Below are 17674 nucleotides of genomic sequence, written 5' to 3' on the forward strand. Positions count from 1 at the left end.
TTCTAGCAAACTCAGGCTGTATTGCTACACCCTGGCAACACCTACCATGACTTGTCAAACCATGGTCTCCAGAGAAGTGGCTGAGCATGCCTCCATCCCCATTTATATGGGGGAACTAGAAAAATTTGCAAACTTGCTGTTTGCCCTTTCCCAGCGAGACACCTAGGTTATGTTCTACAAAAATGCAGAGTCTTAGGGGTTTTGTTACTTTAAAATTGCGTACATGCTTTACTAAATTTGGCAAAAAAACAAGTAAGTATTGACAAATGATGCCCTCTACCAAGAATGGCAAAAAAAAAAAAAAAAGCATCCCAAACCTCAATGAGAATAGTTGCTTTATTGACTCCTGGTAAAAAGAGATAAGAGAATATCTTGTGGTTTTATTTGTCTGTAAATTTATTTAACTATATCTACTCATATTTAGCCAGCTGTGAATGAGATATTCGGAGTCATTCCTCATTCTAGGAAATCAACCCAGCTATAAAGCTACAGCAAGTTATCATCATCTCCTATTGTCCCCATTCAAGATTTACAGACATTGAGCTAAAATTGTATTTATCAGCACTGACTCTTTAGAATATCAGGGACTCATAAATGTATCCCAACCCATGGTTATATTTAAAAGGTGACAGGATTATATACTTCTAAAATACTAAAAATAAGATTTAATTCTAATATCTAGAGCTGATATTCTCCTACTTTACCTACTAAGGTAAAGCGGAATACTACAGAATACAAACTACTTCACGTTATCAAACAAATCAAAATAGAGAACATAAAAGTTACCTTTATCAGACGCTCTAGAGGAAAAGCCACTGGTTGTTGAGATGTTGTCGTCATCATGCTGAGAGGTAGAATCTTTTATTTCCTTTACGAGGGACAGCCCAGGACTGCCAATGCCAAGTGCAGAAGATGTGGAGGGCTGACAGTGTGGGACTGCGGAATCCAACACGGTGCAGTTCAAATGGCTCCGGTGAAGGGAGGGCCTTGTTAACACATCCGAGAAGTTCAGTGCAGACCTGCTTGTGGATGGTTCTAAACAAAAACAGCGAGACAATCAGCTTCCCTATAGACAAGCTCACAGAAGCCAAAACCTGTCTTCTATCAACAGCCATGCTTATTGCCAAGTTCTAAGCACAAAAATAGAGAAGCTGAATTTAACTTCCTCACCCAGATAGGGTTTCATCTGTCTGATTACAACAGCAACACTGCTTGCAATACTAAGCATTAATGTGGCATTATGAAGTACTTAAGGATGGGATTTTTCTGAATTTCATCAAGATCTGCCCCTGCACTCAAGTGCTTAAACTGTGTCTTTCACTAAATCAAACATCTAACAATTCATTTTCCTCCAGATAATGCTTGCAATAAGCTTTCCAAAATTTGAGATTACATGACAAGTTACAGATAACTCTGCAGTTTTTATCATCTTGTAAAGAAGATGGTGTTAGTTTGAATATGTAACATGAAAATATGTATTCGCAAAGATTTTCAGGCATTTATTTGTTCTGGTGTCATCATCCTCCCTTCCAAATTCTACCGTATCAGGTCATGCTACAGGTGAATTATCTCCTATCCATTAGTTTTTAAGATTTTGGCACAAAGGACAAGTAAGCAACATGGTCTCAGTTGTAAGATGGGCATTTTTTCCTCATGAAAAGCGTCTGTAAATATTGCCAGTGTCCTGCAAGAGGTGATCTCAGCTCAAACTTGCCACATGAACAGAATGGCAATTAATAAACCGTATTTCTACAGGCCCTCCCACAATTTCTGGATATTAATATAATTTTGAGACACTATCATCCTGACATTTGCACTGAAGCTTAAACTAGTTACTTCAATCTTCACAAGCAGTGCACTAGTAAATAATTCTCCAAAGATGGTAGATTTTTAGGATTGTCTTGTTTGAGGTGAAAGAAAGCATTATCAGACCAAAGGCTGGCCAAGCAAAGGAAAACAGGCTCTTGCACATTGGTACCTCAAAGCCAAAGAAACAGGCTTTCTAAAATAAAAATACCAGTAACAATTAAAAAAAAATATTATTAACTACAGCTAGAAAGATTAACTACAACATCCACAAACTGCAACACAAGCTACTGAAGGTTCTAGGGGGTCCCATCTGCTCCTGATTTCTTGGAGCTAGAAAGTCTGCTGTGCAGCTGTTCTCACTGAAAGGTCCTTTGACACAATTCTTCAGGAAAGCCAACACATGTTACTCATTCATGAAAACCTTCTCTATTCCTTTATACAAACTTATGCTCAAGCTACAGCTACACAGAGAGCAGTAAAGCTCCTTATTTACAATTAGATAACACTGGTGAGAAAGGTATTTCCTCATTACTTTTCATTCTGCCAACAACAGAAGCAGCTGACTGTCCACACAGATGGCTATGGACATGTGCTCAAACAAAATTTCTCACCTAATTAAAAACTGAGTTCCCAAAACTGCTAGTTTAAGAGAAACTCAAATGAGTTTCTCAAACTGCACATGAGAGCATATGCAAATTCACAGAGTACTACAGAAACAGTGAGAGGCACAGATAAAAGCACGGATTAATTCTAATATGATAAAAGGGTTGTAAACTTTGCCAAGGATCCAAATAGTTTTCAAAGACCCCAAGCTACCAATGCCACACGTTAATGTTACAAAATATTTCAAAAAGAATAATGTCATAAATAAAGTTCCCCAGATCTCCACTAAACTAACAAGGAAATTTAATAAACTGATTGAAGAAGCCCAAAGGAAAAGAAAAAAAACTACCAGGACACATGAAGGAATTTTCCTCTGGCATTCTAGCATCTGGTCTTTTGCTAAACAAATTAATGTTTCTACTACCTTAGCAATTAGATAAACTTTCATCCCAGATCCTTCAAAAAGAAAATGTAACCCAGCACACTTGCAAATGAATGCTAGCAATATTTTGCACTTGGCTAGTTGACTACCTGAAGTTAATTCATGACTTCCAAGGGCTCTAAGTGAACTTCTAATATGTTTAAACTTTGAAGCTAACGCAGTGCTAAAAACTGAGTTGCTGAGGTTTCTTCCTTTGTAGAAAGATTTCCTATGTGTGGGGTTATTTTTGGTTGGGTTTTTTGGTTGGTCGTTTTGGTTTGGGTGTTGCAGGGCTTACTGTTGTTTGCTTTTTTTTGTCCAAACATTCCTTCCAGCCTCCCCCAGAAATGTAGATTCAAAACTAGAAACCTGTGAATAAATACAGATGGTCAGAATACTAAACGCTACTTCACATACCTTCTAAATTAATTCTTGCTGATTCAGGCGTGACTCTTCCATCAATTACCATGGCATCTTCATTTGCATAATCATGGTGATAGTTTACTGGATTCTCTTCCTCGCTTGCAGATTCATTCATATCTACACATTTATCTTCTCTTTTATTGAAATACTTCTGCAACCATCCTGGTACAATGTTTTTCACTGATTCGGTCACTCTGCTAAGGAGCCCCAGCTTGAAAGAAAAATATAGGAACACAGTCAACAGCATATTCTGGGATGCAATCTTGCACAGACCTCTCCAAGACAGACATTAGATAGCAATATTCAAATGAGTAAGATAAGAGGGTGGTGAATCCTTGATAAAGTATTCCTATACTTCTGGAACACACATGACAGAAATGCACCTAACACTGATTTTCTACTAACCCATCAGTTTCTGCACTTCCCAGTGACCTTGGCAAAACTTCCACATTCTGAATCTAAAGCGAAAGCTCACCAAAGGCATGTCAAGTCACAAGGTCATCAAGAAATTAAATTTCTAAATACCTCCTCATGTACACACTTTTTTTTGAGGACTTTTCATTCTAACACCCTCACTTGAAAAACCATTAAACCCAGAAGCTCAGCAATTATCTACAACAGTGATGAGCAGTAATAGCTACTAAAATCAGTGAACTCAAATATTTCTTCTTCTAATGCTGAACTACAGGAACAATGTGCATCAAAAACCCCACTAATATGCTCTGAACAGTGAGGGTATCCCAAGAGGATCTCGGAAGAAACAGCTACAGACAAACAACAGACTCCTCACTACAGGACTGTTAAATGGATTCAATTTGATCAAATTTCATTTCATGGTATGTTAAAGTTTTGTATCTCCAAACCTTAATATTTGGCATTTACTGAATACATAAAAGCAATTTCCATTTTGACATTTACAAATTATTTGTAATGCTTACATTCTAGTGAGAAATATTTAACATTCTGTTTTAGCCAGTCACCTGCTCCCCATCATGTCCTCAAATTTGCAACATGCTTTCTTGTCAAATCTCAATGCTGTGCAGCAAAGTGCTTTCAACATGGAGCTGGCCCTCTTACACTGACTGCAGCCACAGAACCAGGTGCTAACCTACGCAAGCTGGAAGAAAGCACCAAAGCTACCTCCAGAATTTCAACACTTTGGAAACTGAAAATCAACAAGAGTGTAAAAAAGATTTTTGTTGAACTTCATTGCCAGCTGCTAACACATGCATCAAGGTACTTTGTTATTTTTCTGGGTTTAGGCAACAAAATTTTCTAAAAATTATTAGTCAGAATAGAATTAGTGTGTAGAAAATGGAGAATACTCTTTGAACATATAGTAGTCAGTCTAGTAAACAACTCTGAAACAAGAACCCTGCTGTATTCAACTTTCCTTAAAAAATCAGCACACATGAAAGAAAAAGCCTGTATCTGTCATTCACATGTTTCATACACAGTAACACATGCACCAACTTACAGGACACCCTTGAATCTGAAGTTAGGAGGGGGGCTGGCAAAGAGAAATGGAAGGGAGAAAACAAAAGTCTTTTCACAGAAGGAAAGTCATCTTGGTTTACAGTTTGACATTTTTCATAATGTTCTGTAATTCAATATTTTACTTGCACAAAGACAAACTAGTCTGGGACAGCTTAAACCAGATAAAATACAGCGTAATAAACACATCTATCACAATTACCACACCAAGATGCACACTAATATGCCATGCTCAGTATGTTGCTGCCATTCTACACAAATACTTAGCCTCAGCTTTCCACCAACAAAAACTGCATCAGAGCTCTCAAGTAATTCAGTGCCTGGCACCAGCAAAGAGGCAGTCTGTACTCTGTTCCCAGCCCCTCATTTTCACCTTTACTTACAACACACTGTCCCCCTTGAGGGGAGTGAATATTTTTCTGCTTTGAATAAAGCATATCAGGTACTCAGAGGAGTGAGAAATTGCCAAAATAAGCAAATGGCCAAGACATCAATTGCATCCAAGGCAATGCTCTTTCCAAAAAGCTAGGCATTACTACATTCAGTATTTGCTAGAGAGTCTTTCCATTAGAAAGTAAGATATTACTGGCTATAAAACAGGTGCCAGTATGATTCTCTTGCTGTGGAAATCCTCACAGGACTGAAAGCTACCTGGGACTCAAGATGGAAGAAGTCATAGTCATCCAGAAGAGTAAACAGCAAATCATTAGTAATCCTAATGAGTAACTGGAGAATGTAGCTAGACTAGTAATTAACCAAGATGACATTTTACCATCCATATCTGACACTAGACTGGTTTGACCCTTTCATGCAAATGGCAGCCTTGCCATTCTCCACATAATCAGCATTCCAAGCTTGGTAACACAGGGTAACTTCCTAAACCTACCCCTGAGCTGGAACTCAGCCCAGCCATACTGCACTAAGTACTAATGGCCTGCTCCATCTGGCTTAGGCACAGTGGTAGACAAGGAGCATAGTTTTATACTGCAGAATGATGCCAGCTTAGTGACAAAGAAAGAGAAACAAAATACATGTAAAGGCACCTACATTTTCTGTCTGCAAAATATATTAAAGGCACTGTGAAAGAACTATGCAGGCATTATGAATGACCCATCATCAAACATAGATCCCATTAAAAACACAAGACACCTTCCCCCTAAAAGTATTCCACAAGCCCCAAGAAAGTCTATTCAAACACACACGGATCACACACACACAAAAAAAATCCTTCCATCATCTCTTACCTGCCTATCAAGAGTTAAAAGCCAATCAATAAATCTCTGTGGTTGGATTCCTGATCAAGTCAGGCAGTTAAGATACCACTGACCAACTACACATTTGAACATGCATACTCTTAGTCTTGTCAGAACAATTCAGCAAAATATCATGCCTTACACTTCAAAGCTGGCATTTTAATCTTACCCTATCTTGCAGTTTTCTTATTCTTCAGCACATGCATTAGAACACCCATTCCCTGCACATGCAAACAAACCAACCCTGTCAGCAGCAGAGCACTCTCCCTCTAATACTGTGTCACCAGCTCTACACTTTGTCCACCCCATCTCCTCAGAAAGGAGCCATCAATCCTTCTAGAAGGCTGACAAGGACAGTACACATCTCATTGGACACAGCAACAGACAACTCTGGTAGGCTTATTCTCCAGGAAACTGCTCAGATCCCGATCTTCTCATGCCACAATTATGAACCAATCTCTTCCAGAACACCTTTATTCAGTACAGCTACTCTGAACATGCTACTGCACAAAAACTGTTCTAGTTCCCAGTCTCAAGCAGGCATGCAGCCTAATATTCCTAACTTCTTATTTCTACAGGTCATACAAGCTTAATATCAAGCTTAATATCATGGAAGGGCAGAAGAGGCAGTGCAGCAATCCCAACTGGGTGACTGCTGTGTTTCACTCAGTGAATGTTTTACTCCTTAACTGACTGATTTCAGAGGTCACTATCAACTGCTGTCTTCACACCTCTAATACACTCATCCCAAAAAATACCAGCAGGAAAGTTGAACAAAATGGAAATCCACCAGAAAGACGCTAGTAGCTTATGAACAGGTACTTAGAACAGTTTTTCAAAATCTGTGCATCACCTCAAGTGCAGCTCTGCTAGGTCTATCTAAGTCTATGTATACAAACATCATAGCAACAGTAACTACAGTAACAGCTACTCCAAGGCATACTGACTTGACATCATGGAATCACTGAACTATTAAGGCTGGGAAAGACCTCTTAGATCATTGTGTCCAGCTGTTACCCAAGAGTCCAAACCCTCCTTTTTTGGGCACAATCACTCACTTCTGAGTTTCAAGCCCTGCTCCTTAGGTCCCAAGACTCATCTGAAGGGCCCAGAACATTATTTTGAAGGCTCCAAGTCTGATTTGGAAGGCCCAAAGCCTCATTTGTAGAATTCAAAGTCTTCTTTATAGAGTACAAAGGCACATCTTCAGGCCCAAATCCTAGCTTCCAAAGCCTCCATCTCAGAAATCAAAGCCTCCTACTTAGGATTCAGTGTTTTATGTAATGAGCTCAAAACCTTCCCCGATGCTTCCAAAAGCCCATTTCTAGTGAGCAGAGACTTAGTTCAAGGTATTGAAGCATTATTTGTGAGCACAAAACTCTAGAAAACCCAACCTCAGGGTTCAAACCCTCCTTCTCATTGCCAAAAGCCCATTTCCAGGGCCTAAACTCCTGTGTTGAAGACTGAAATCCTTCCTTGGAGAGTCCAAAGCCCTCTTCTCATGAGGTCATGGAATCATTAAGGTTGGAAAACATCTTTAAGATCATCGAACCATTGAATGAACTGTTAATTCAGCACTACCATCATGTTCACCATTAAACCACATCCTCGAAGTGCCAGCTCCAACTGCCCTTCTCTGGACACATCTAGCCCCTCAGTGTCTTCTTTGGAGAGAGTGGCCCAAATCTCAACACAGGATTCCAGGTGTGGCCTCACTAGAGTTGAGTACAGGGGCACAATCACTGCCCTGGCCATCTGGGCACAGCTGGCTCCTGTTCAGCCACTGCTGACCAGCACCACCAGGTTCTTTTCCACCAGGCAGCTTTCCAGCCACCCTTACCCCAGCCAGTAGCATTGGAGGGGGTTGGTGTGACTCAAATTCAGTGTTTGGCACTTGATCTCATTGAACCTCATACAACTGGCCTTAGCCCATCTACCCAGCCTTTCTAGATCCCCCTCTAGATCTTCCCTGTCCTCCAGCAGAACAACACTCCTGCCCAACTTGGTGTCATCTGCAAACTGGCCTAGGGTGCAATCAATCCCCTTGTCCAGGTCATTAATGAAGATGTTAAAAAGGACTGCCCCCATTATTGAGCCCTGGCAAACACCATTTGTGACTGGTCGCCAGCTGGATGCAACCCCATTCACCACCATGCTCTGGGCCTGGCCATCCAGACAGCTTTTTAGTCAGTAAAGATCATACCCAGTCACACCATGGGAAACCAGTTTCTCCAGGAGAATGCCGTGGGAAATGGTGTCAAAGGCTTTACTAAATTCTCGGTAGATTACATCCAATATCCAGAGCCTTTCCCTCATCCACCAAGTAGGTAACTCTATCATAGAAGGAGATCAGATTGGTCAAGCAGGACCTATCTTTCATAAACCCATGCTGGCTGCAGCACTAAGCAAAAGATACATAGACAGAAATATCAGTTAACAAACAGGTGTCATAATTTACTAGTTTAAAATACCATTTATTCAAAGGATTTATATAAAGAAAGAAAAAACAGTAGTTTGTGGTCACAGTTTGAATTCCAAACTTAAAAGCAGACTATTTCTTGGCCAAAAATATTTACAGAATAAGACGGTTGTTTTAGCTTGTAAGGGTCTTTCACATTGCATAGCGTGGGGAAAGTGCTGATGGGAGCACTCAGTGACACATTACTCAAAAACATCTGTTTTGTAACTGAGCTGATTGCAGTCCGGGAAGTTTAAGTATGAAATAAATTGTATAAAAACTATATAACAGTCATTCACTTACAGAAACTTGTCAGAAATGCAAAATACCCAATTGGATAAAAGAGCTAACTTCCACTGTACACACACCTCTGAAAAGCATCAAATTCCTGCCTCTCAGAGATTTCCTTGCTTTCAGTTTCAAAGTTAAACTTATAAGAACATATGAAACAACAAGTCCTCAAAAAGAAAACTTGCCCTTAATGGTGAAGTTCACTGAGATAGAGCAGATCAATCTCACCACTTCCAGACACCAAAATGGAATTTTCTTGGCCTCCATTCCCCACAGTTAGCTTATGCTAGCTCTGGCACATAGAAGGCTACTCTCCATACTAGCTGAATTCATTAATCTGGCAAAAAGTATGTGTTTCTCTGCTGGACTAATGAGTTAAACTGGCTCAGTGCACCAGAACTGGCCTTACAGAAAGCATGATCAGACAGCCAGAACCAGAAGAACATGAAATAAAACTTCTCCCTTCTTTCAATCATCCTTCATCCATATTGTCATTAGGGACACTGTCCCATTCTCCTCCTCACCTCACCCTTCCTTTGTGCTGCCACCAGCACATATAAGCAACCAAATGACAAACTGTAGCAAGGATCTATTAAACAGATCCAACCAAAAATCTGTCTTTCTATAGACTGTGACAGTGAGGATTACCCCTCCTCAAGGGCATCAGGTTGCTGGTACAGCTTACCATGTGCCTGCAGTGATGCTCATGCAAAAGCAGGATAGAAATGGAAACATGACATGATTGTCTCTTGCAGTAGCAGACTTAAGACTGGCTTAGACTAACTCTGCTTTTGCTATTCAGGGAGTGGCTTCTATTTGGATGTAGGACAGCAGAGTTTGATATTTCATTTAGAAAAAAGACAATGAAACTTGTGACTTAATATGAACAATATGTTTCAGGAATGTTATTATTTATGTAACATTGAAAAACAACAATTTTATTTAAGGAAAGTGGACTAGTTCAAATTTATTCCTGAAAGTCATGAAAAAGGGATTACATTACCAGATGCCAGTGTATTTTTTTCTTATTGCTTGAGTGAGCCTTATTTTCCTTAGTCTAGTTAGCTTTAGAATAAACATTCCAAGGAAATCCAGGTATTTTCTGGCACTGTTTGCACATCTATACACATCATTATCACTTACAACTAAGAGCAAAACAGCAGACTGTGCTCTAAAGACAGCATAAGGAGACAAATCAGTGCCTAACCCACTAGGTTAAATCCATGTGACACTGAATGGTTTTGTCTCAAGTTTTGTCCACACCTTCAGTTGACACAGTGACAACCTTACAAAATGCACAATGGAGTACAAGGTAGCTTTCTTCCTTCCTTTTAGGAAGCACTACATAGGCACCAGTTAACCCTCAGCAGTGATCAGCAATGGGTGCTGTAAATTACATTCAGTATTACATTGTGAGATGGAAATCTATCAGAAGCCAAACCAAAAAGTTCAAGATTCATGAGACTATTTTCCCTTATAACTTTACAAGCAGTTTTAAACTCCTTTATTTCCCAATTTAAGAAGGAACTCCAAGTAGTTATTATTTTTTAACTGAAAACTGCTTCAACTTAGGTGCCACAGCGTATCTCCAACTAAGTTTCATAAGCAGTATCTAGAATTATATTAATTAAAATGCTGTTTAGAGTATTGTTCCCATAAAAGGAAGCCCTATAGCCTAAACTTACTGTTTTTACTTGTTTTTCTGATGTAACCACATGGACAAGAAGTTTAAAACTAGAATGGTGAAGAAGTGCGTTTTCCATGGCACCAGATGGTCTTTACAAGTCCATTAGCACAAGTTGTCAGGTTTAGCAAAGTATAACACACATTTTATATTTAGGATTTAAATACACTAGGCATAAAATTGTTTATCTTATTTATAGGTAATTTGTTACAGTATTTCAAAATCATAAAACATAACTGATAATGTTAAAGGCCAAGTCTTCCTCTTTCCTTCATTTACAGCCAAGAAGCTCATGCATACAAAGGTTATTAATGCATCATACGCCACACTACAGATTTGCTGCCTGCTACAATGTACAAGGCTCCCAGCAAAGAATTAAACATTTTCAATGCAATTTTGTCTGAAAATACTTGCAAACAAAACATGTTATCACAGGCTATTTTATGACACATAGTAGTGAGGACACACTATATGTATTTAAAACACCAAAATGTGCAGCCCAAATTCTGCAATTCCTGAAACAACAGCTAAATGCCATCTCAGGTCAACTCACAGCTTGCCCATGTCCTATCCCTGTGTCCAATGTCTCCTAGTGAGGACAAGGCTTGAAGGTTTGAAGCATATTTCACAAAATTAAGTTACAAAATCTCACTCCTGGCATTTGGAAAAGCAGTCTTCAAAATGGAAGACTTGAATTAAATTTTTAAATATAATGCATTATTAGCAAAAGACAGTAAAATATTCACATCCTCCCTGTGAAGTATCTTTTCTGTCCATGTTGATCTACCAACTGAGCTGACAATACGACGTACTAGTCATTTTGCAAAATCTGCAGCCAATTATTGCACCTTCAGTATGTTATCTAATCCACAAACTTCAACAGGTAAATTAAAATCAAGTAACTAAATAATTGCATTTAGTTATTCGTGGTGATAATTCAGTACTTCAGCAAAACTCAAAGCCTTCCTACTTTTTAAGTATCATACACAGACATTGTGCAGCATACAAAAGCTAAGCCTCACAACTCATCTAACCAGCATAACCTGCAATCACTTTAGATTGGACACATTTAACCCTGGTGAATACACTTCCTGACTAGATTTTAAAATTTAAGAATTGGTGCCTAAGTGAAACCAAAGCAATAACCCCTGGACACAGTTGCTTTAGCTGGAGCAGTGATGGGTATTGTTACATTCTTTGACATTTTAAGGTAATATTCTGAAACTGTAAAGCCCAGGTAGCCTCAGCTCTGCTGCAGGGCTGTAATTTTTAGTTGTGAGAGGCAGCAGTGTCTTTCTGGACATATTTTTTCATCACACTGCAACTGACAGAACCAACAGCATCTCCTTTAAATATACAACCAGTATCTTCAGACACTGTTCGCTTACCAGCAACAAGAAAGATTGCCATTGCACACAGAGATTATTTTTTAGTGACTGAAGAACAAAAAAAAGAAAAACAATTACTAATCTGTATATATTCTACAACTCTGTAAAGTAAGTTTAGTAACAAATACTGAGGGCTGACATTACAACATATGCACTGAAATAGGTAAATTTAATATCTATCTGGTTGCACCACAGCAATTCCTGAACACAGCTACATTTAAATCAGTTTAAACCTTGTTTCCATCTGTTTATTTTAGGATTATTTTAAATACAAATGCACCTGTATTACAGTCTCACCAATTTAATACCTCATTACTGTAAATATTTCAGTGCCTCACTGTAACCCAGTCTCAAAGAAAATGACAATTGAACAGTTTAGCTCTTTGCTTGGTTTACTTCAGTCTTGGAAGTCACCAGGCCTTGAGCTCTATTAAGGGAAGCAGTCTTGAGACATACCTACTTCAAAACCACTTGATTCAAAATACAGTCATAACCAAAAGCAAAGTCAGCCAGTCCCCAAGTACTCTCACACAACTTTTTCCAAGGGCCATCAAGAAAATATTAAATAGCCTCAGCAAGGAGAAAGAAAATTTTTTACTGGCTCAGGTATTCACAAATTGTGTGCGTGCTGTTCACAGCTGCGGAACTCAACATGTGCTGGTGTACCTGTGCTAGCACACACATTTCATCCCAGCAAATGGGAATGTAAAGATGAACACGTTTAGTTGAAAAAAAATCACAGTAGTTTCAACTATGCCAAACCCACTCAAAGATCTTCTACTTAAGTGCAACACGCATCGATTTATTGAATGTTTTGGGTTGGAAGGGACCTTTAGAGGTCATCTAGTTCAAACCTCCCTGAAATGAGCAGGGGCATCTTCTACTAGATCAGGTTGCTCAGAGCCCAAACCAACCTGACCCTGAATGTTTCCAGGGACAGAGCTTCAACCACCTCGACAGGTAACCTGTTCCAAAGTATCACCATCCTCTTTTTAAAAAATTCCTCCTTACATCCAGTGTAAACCAACCCTCCCTCAGTTAAAGGAGTCTAAGACCCCTTTAGGTACTCAAAGGTGTCCATAAGGTCTTCCCAGAACCTTCTCTTCTCCAGGCTTAAGAGCCCTAACTCCCTCAGCCTGTCTTCATGGGAGAAGTGCTCCTGCCCCGACATTTCTTGAGGTCCATCTTTGGTGCCACTCCAACAGGCTCACCTCCTTCCCGTGCCAGGGACCCTAGAGCTGGATGGAATACTCCAGGTGGGGCCTCACCAGAGAGGAGTGGAAGAACAGAATCCCCACCCTCAACCTGCTGGCCACACTCCTTTGGATGCAGCCCAGGATACATTTTGGTTTTCTGGAAGCACACAGAGCCAACTCATATCCAGTCTCTCACCCATCAGCAACCCAAAGTCCTTGGCAGAGCTGCTCTCCATCTACTCATGCCTCAGCTTGCATTGATACTGGGGTTGAACCAAGCCAAGTGCAGTACAATAAATACTGAATTGATTACACAGAACATTAAAAAGCAAAAAACATGAGATTTTTTTACAACTTAATAGCAGAAAAATGGAAAAACGTATCACATGACCCATCACTAAAAAGACAGAAGACATTTTTAAAAACTGGTCTGCAAAACAGCAACCGTAGAAAAAAGCCTCTTAGTTATTCTCTTTTTTGAGGCAATCTCACAATTTACTCTGGGAAAACTGTGACAGAGACAGAGGCATTACTTCCTTCCTCAAAAGACAGCACAACCCTGAAGACAGAATTAGAGGATTGACCAGCAAAAGGATTACCAACCTAGAGTAACAGTGCCATTTATGCTGAAACCCTGCCCGTGTGTGCTCTGTGTCCAGCTGCAGCAGCTCAGACAGAACCACACACACACAGAGGCTGCATAGCACCCCAGAGATCACCTACTGCTACAACCTTCTTCTCTTTGGCCAGCAAATGGCTAAAACCAGCAGGTCATCCACAGCTGAGTCCACCTGGGTTTTGAGACCTATCTGGGCAGTTCTTCCAACACATTGGCTAGCCTTACAGTTAAAGATTTTTCCTACTATGAAATCAGAATTTCCATTGTCTCTTTGTCTTGCTATGAATCTCCTAGCAGTGCCTTGATACACCTTCTCTATAGTCTTATTGGGTATTTGCTGCTCTTAATCTGAACACACACAGCTCTCTAAGCCATCATCATTTTGGTCTCTCAACCAGACTCAGTCTATGTTTTCCTTGTCTTATTTTAAACTGGGAAGGTCAAAACTAGACACAGCACTCCAAATGTAGTCCTACAAGTGCTGCATGTAGGGGAAAAAACAACTCCCTTACCATCCTTCCCACACACTTACTAATACCTCCCAGTATGCAGCTGGCCTTCTTTACCTCAAGAGCATGCTGCTGACTCAGGTCCAACTTGCTGTCCAACAAGTAGGTGGGGCTGTTTTGTCCCAGATGAAGGACACTTGCCTTTATGAAAACTCACAAGGTTCCTGGCAGCCCAGTTCTGTCAAGTTCCCTCAATGGCAGCCCTATTCTTCATTATACAACAAGGCTGAAGTTCCCAAGGGTTTGGTATTATCTGGGAAACTGCTGAGGATTCATTCCTTCATCCCAGGTTGTTAATAAAGATGTGGATAAAGATTAATAAAGATTGAGCATCAGCCTCAGTATCAACCTCTGAGAGCTCTATTAGCAATTGGCTGCCACTGGATCTTTGTACTGCTGGTCACAACCCTTTGAGGTCAATGGTCCTGCTAATTTTCCAATCACTTTACGGTCCACCTGACAAGTCCATATTGCGCCAAGTGGACAACAGGGCTCACATGGGAGACCATGCTGCAGGCATTGCTAAAGTCCAGGTAAACAACATCCAATGTTTGCCCCACGTCCACTGAGCCAGTCATCCCAGTGTGTTATGAATTCATTACATGATGTTATGGCAGCCCACCACTTGCACCAACCTGGAATACTTTTGCTCAAACATTTTTGGGCACAAAAAAGAGATTGTGACTCTGTCCAGCCAAGTTGTTAGAATCGGCAGCAACTCAGTTTGTCCACGGCAGGGGAGCAAGAACTGGTTCTAATTACTGACTGGAGGAATAAATAACTCAGAGGAAGTGATGTGCTGCCAGCAACCAAAGACAATTTGCAGTGTCCCAGCTAACACAATTATTTCATTTGCTTTTTTCTTTTAAGACATCACTCACTAATATTGTTTGTCCTCAACACTTCACGGCCTCCAAGACTGTCACAACAACACTTTGAAACAAACCCCAGAATATTAATGAAATTCTATAGCAATCATCATTTACAATTTGCACAAGTGTAAAGTACTGCTAGCCTAAATGAGAGAAAACTGTCAATATCTCAATTCCCAATTGGGGTACATTTTTGTTTACAGTAGCAATAGAAAGTCAAGTGCCAAATTTAAACACCTGTTTTGCTAATACAGTATCATATTGCTGGGACAGTGACAAAACTTCTGATGCTGACTATTAGCCCATCTTTTAAAACAAATCTTTCAATAGACATTAAACATTTTTTCAAATCTAGTCGTTTTAGCTCAATGTGCTAGCTTATTACTAAACTGAATCAACTAGAATTGCATACAAATACATACAAATACAACCAACCACATGAAGTGTGCTTCAAGGTGCAATCCTGTTGACAGGAGATAATACAATTGTACTTGTGTAGGTCCATATGGACACTCTTAATAAAGATTTTTTTAACGAGTATTTTCCTGTTTAAGGTCTATGAAACATTACCTAGGTTACATTACTCAATATGATACTCTCTGAACTCTTTAGCATCAAAGTCTCAAAATTTCCTCACAAAATAAACCTGGTGGCTCATAGGATCCCTTCTGCCCACTGCCTGCAGTCACTGCCAAGCAAGGCCTACCCTCAAGAGAGCAGCAGGTGACAATGCAATACTTTAGACACTGCTGCATACAGTTTTCAGTTCCTAATCCTGCAGCTAGTCCCTCTGGGAAGAACCTTACAGCATGTCTCAGGAGACTTGGTGAAACTCACTAAGCCAGAGGGGCTTTCAGGACCCAGACCAATGAAAGTGGCTTTCAGTGGCCTTCTGGTCCCAATTGTCAGGTTACATCCAGGTTACACTACATATATGTCAGCACAAGCCCAACTACAACGCATGCAAAGACTTACACTGGTTTCATTAAGGAAAAATCTTTGGATTTGGACATCTACATTATAAATATGCATCGGCACATACACACGTAGCAAAAAACATCACTTCTCAGCAGGAGTTTTAATGTACAGACATTATCTCTAATATCAAACAACTCTAAGCTAAAGCTTAATATGAATATAGAAGTTTATGGGAAGGTTATAAACACTTTTCAGGTAACTGTTTTTTTTTTTTCTCATGCTTCAATCTGCCTATATGAGTTTAAATAAAAGTGCAGAAGAATCAAAGTTCTCTGACACCTTCATTGGAATACTTAATTATCAAATTTTTAAATTACCAGGAAAACTTATTTTGTCTTCTCCTTTAAGACACAGTTAAAATCTCTGAAATCTGTTACCTGGATGAGAATAGCACTGTTCCAAGTTAAATCAGCACGTGCACACACATGAAAGCACAAAATTAAACATAAAATTAACAGTAGGAACATACAGATAATCTGCTAGAAGCAGTTTAATAAGTCAGCAAGGTAAACATCCCTCCCATTCACACATAAGCATCAGTAATTCCCATCAGCAGTCTATGAAAATGACCAGGACAAACCAACATTTAGAAACACTGGGGCCACATCTGAAAGATGAAACCCAGATGCTGGACACAACAGCTCCCTCACTTGGCATGTGCTTAGCTCTTAAAGAAGCTGCAATTTTAACCCAAGTGCCTAAGCTTCTTAAAAAGTGCAGGAGAAGGCAGAATATTTAGCACAGTGTGGCCAAATAAACAGCATGCTGAGCACAGCATAACCTAAAATCACTGCATTCAGTGCGGAGCTGTTAACATTCTGACCCTAGAAAAGCACAGTCAATGGGAAGAACTCCAGAATTCTACTCCAAGAACATCCACCAAAGAGACATAAAAAGGCTCTTTCCCTTCTGATATGTGATTCCCACACCTCAAACCTTCACGATGGATGAGTGGATACCATCCCTACCTCGTGGTGCTACTACTTTTTACTTCTTGGTTTAATAACACAGCTGCTGACAGTGCGCTTTTTATAAGGCAGGATGGTAGCCCAGAAAGGAAAATGCCACGGTTTAGTTCCTTCACTAGTGGGGGAAATCTACTCATCTTCCAAGAGAAAATACAAGCTGCAAGTCACATCCTCCAAGCAGCATCTGCTCATCTCTCCTGTTTTGAGACTGGTTTAAAAAAAGACTCTACACTTTAAAAAAACCACACACGCAAACATAATGAAATATGGCTCTATCAGGCACTTGGGGAGAAAAGGGCAAGAAATTCTGCACTTTGCATGTTTATTCCAAAAATATATAAAACAAGGTCTAATATCATGGATCAGATGCTGTATGTCTCCACTCTTGAAGGCAACATCTTCTTATACATCCTCTTCCTAGCTCAATAAATCACACATTCTTTTTTTCTGGATAACAACACAGTTTCAGACAGAAGAACTCAAAGACAACACACAGCTTGGCAACTGGGATATTTGCCCAGAAGTGGAAGATGTAGGTTGATGCCTCTAGGCAAAAAAGAAATCTGAAGCGGGGTCTACCACATTTTGAACAAATGCTTTAGCTAATAGTCTTTGAAAAGGAGCATCATCTCCTCTTCCATGTCTTCTAAAGCCATTGCTGCACTTAATAGAAGACTGCAGCACGCTGGGCACAACTGGAGAATTCCC

At 39.8% G+C, this 17674-nt stretch overlaps 1 protein-coding gene across 3 annotated transcripts in view; it reads right to left on the bottom strand.

Moving 5' to 3' along the window:
• NUP153 (nucleoporin 153) overlaps positions 1-17674 on the bottom strand; it is a 43422-nt gene that overhangs the window by 23285 nt on the left and 2463 nt on the right. For all 3 annotated transcript variants that reach the window (XM_062489121.1, XM_062489202.1, XM_062489045.1), the window contains exons 2-3: positions 3251-3467; positions 787-1035 (exon numbers count right to left, since the gene is read on the bottom strand). In XM_062489121.1, the coding sequence (XP_062345105.1) occupies positions 787-1035; positions 3251-3467 (466 nt within the window). The remainder of the gene's footprint in view (positions 1-786; positions 1036-3250; positions 3468-17674) is intronic.

The sequence above is a fragment of the Cinclus cinclus genome, chromosome 1 (genome assembly GCF_963662255.1).
Source record: "Cinclus cinclus chromosome 1, bCinCin1.1, whole genome shotgun sequence".
Classification (NCBI taxonomy): domain Eukaryota; kingdom Metazoa; phylum Chordata; class Aves; order Passeriformes; family Cinclidae; genus Cinclus; species Cinclus cinclus.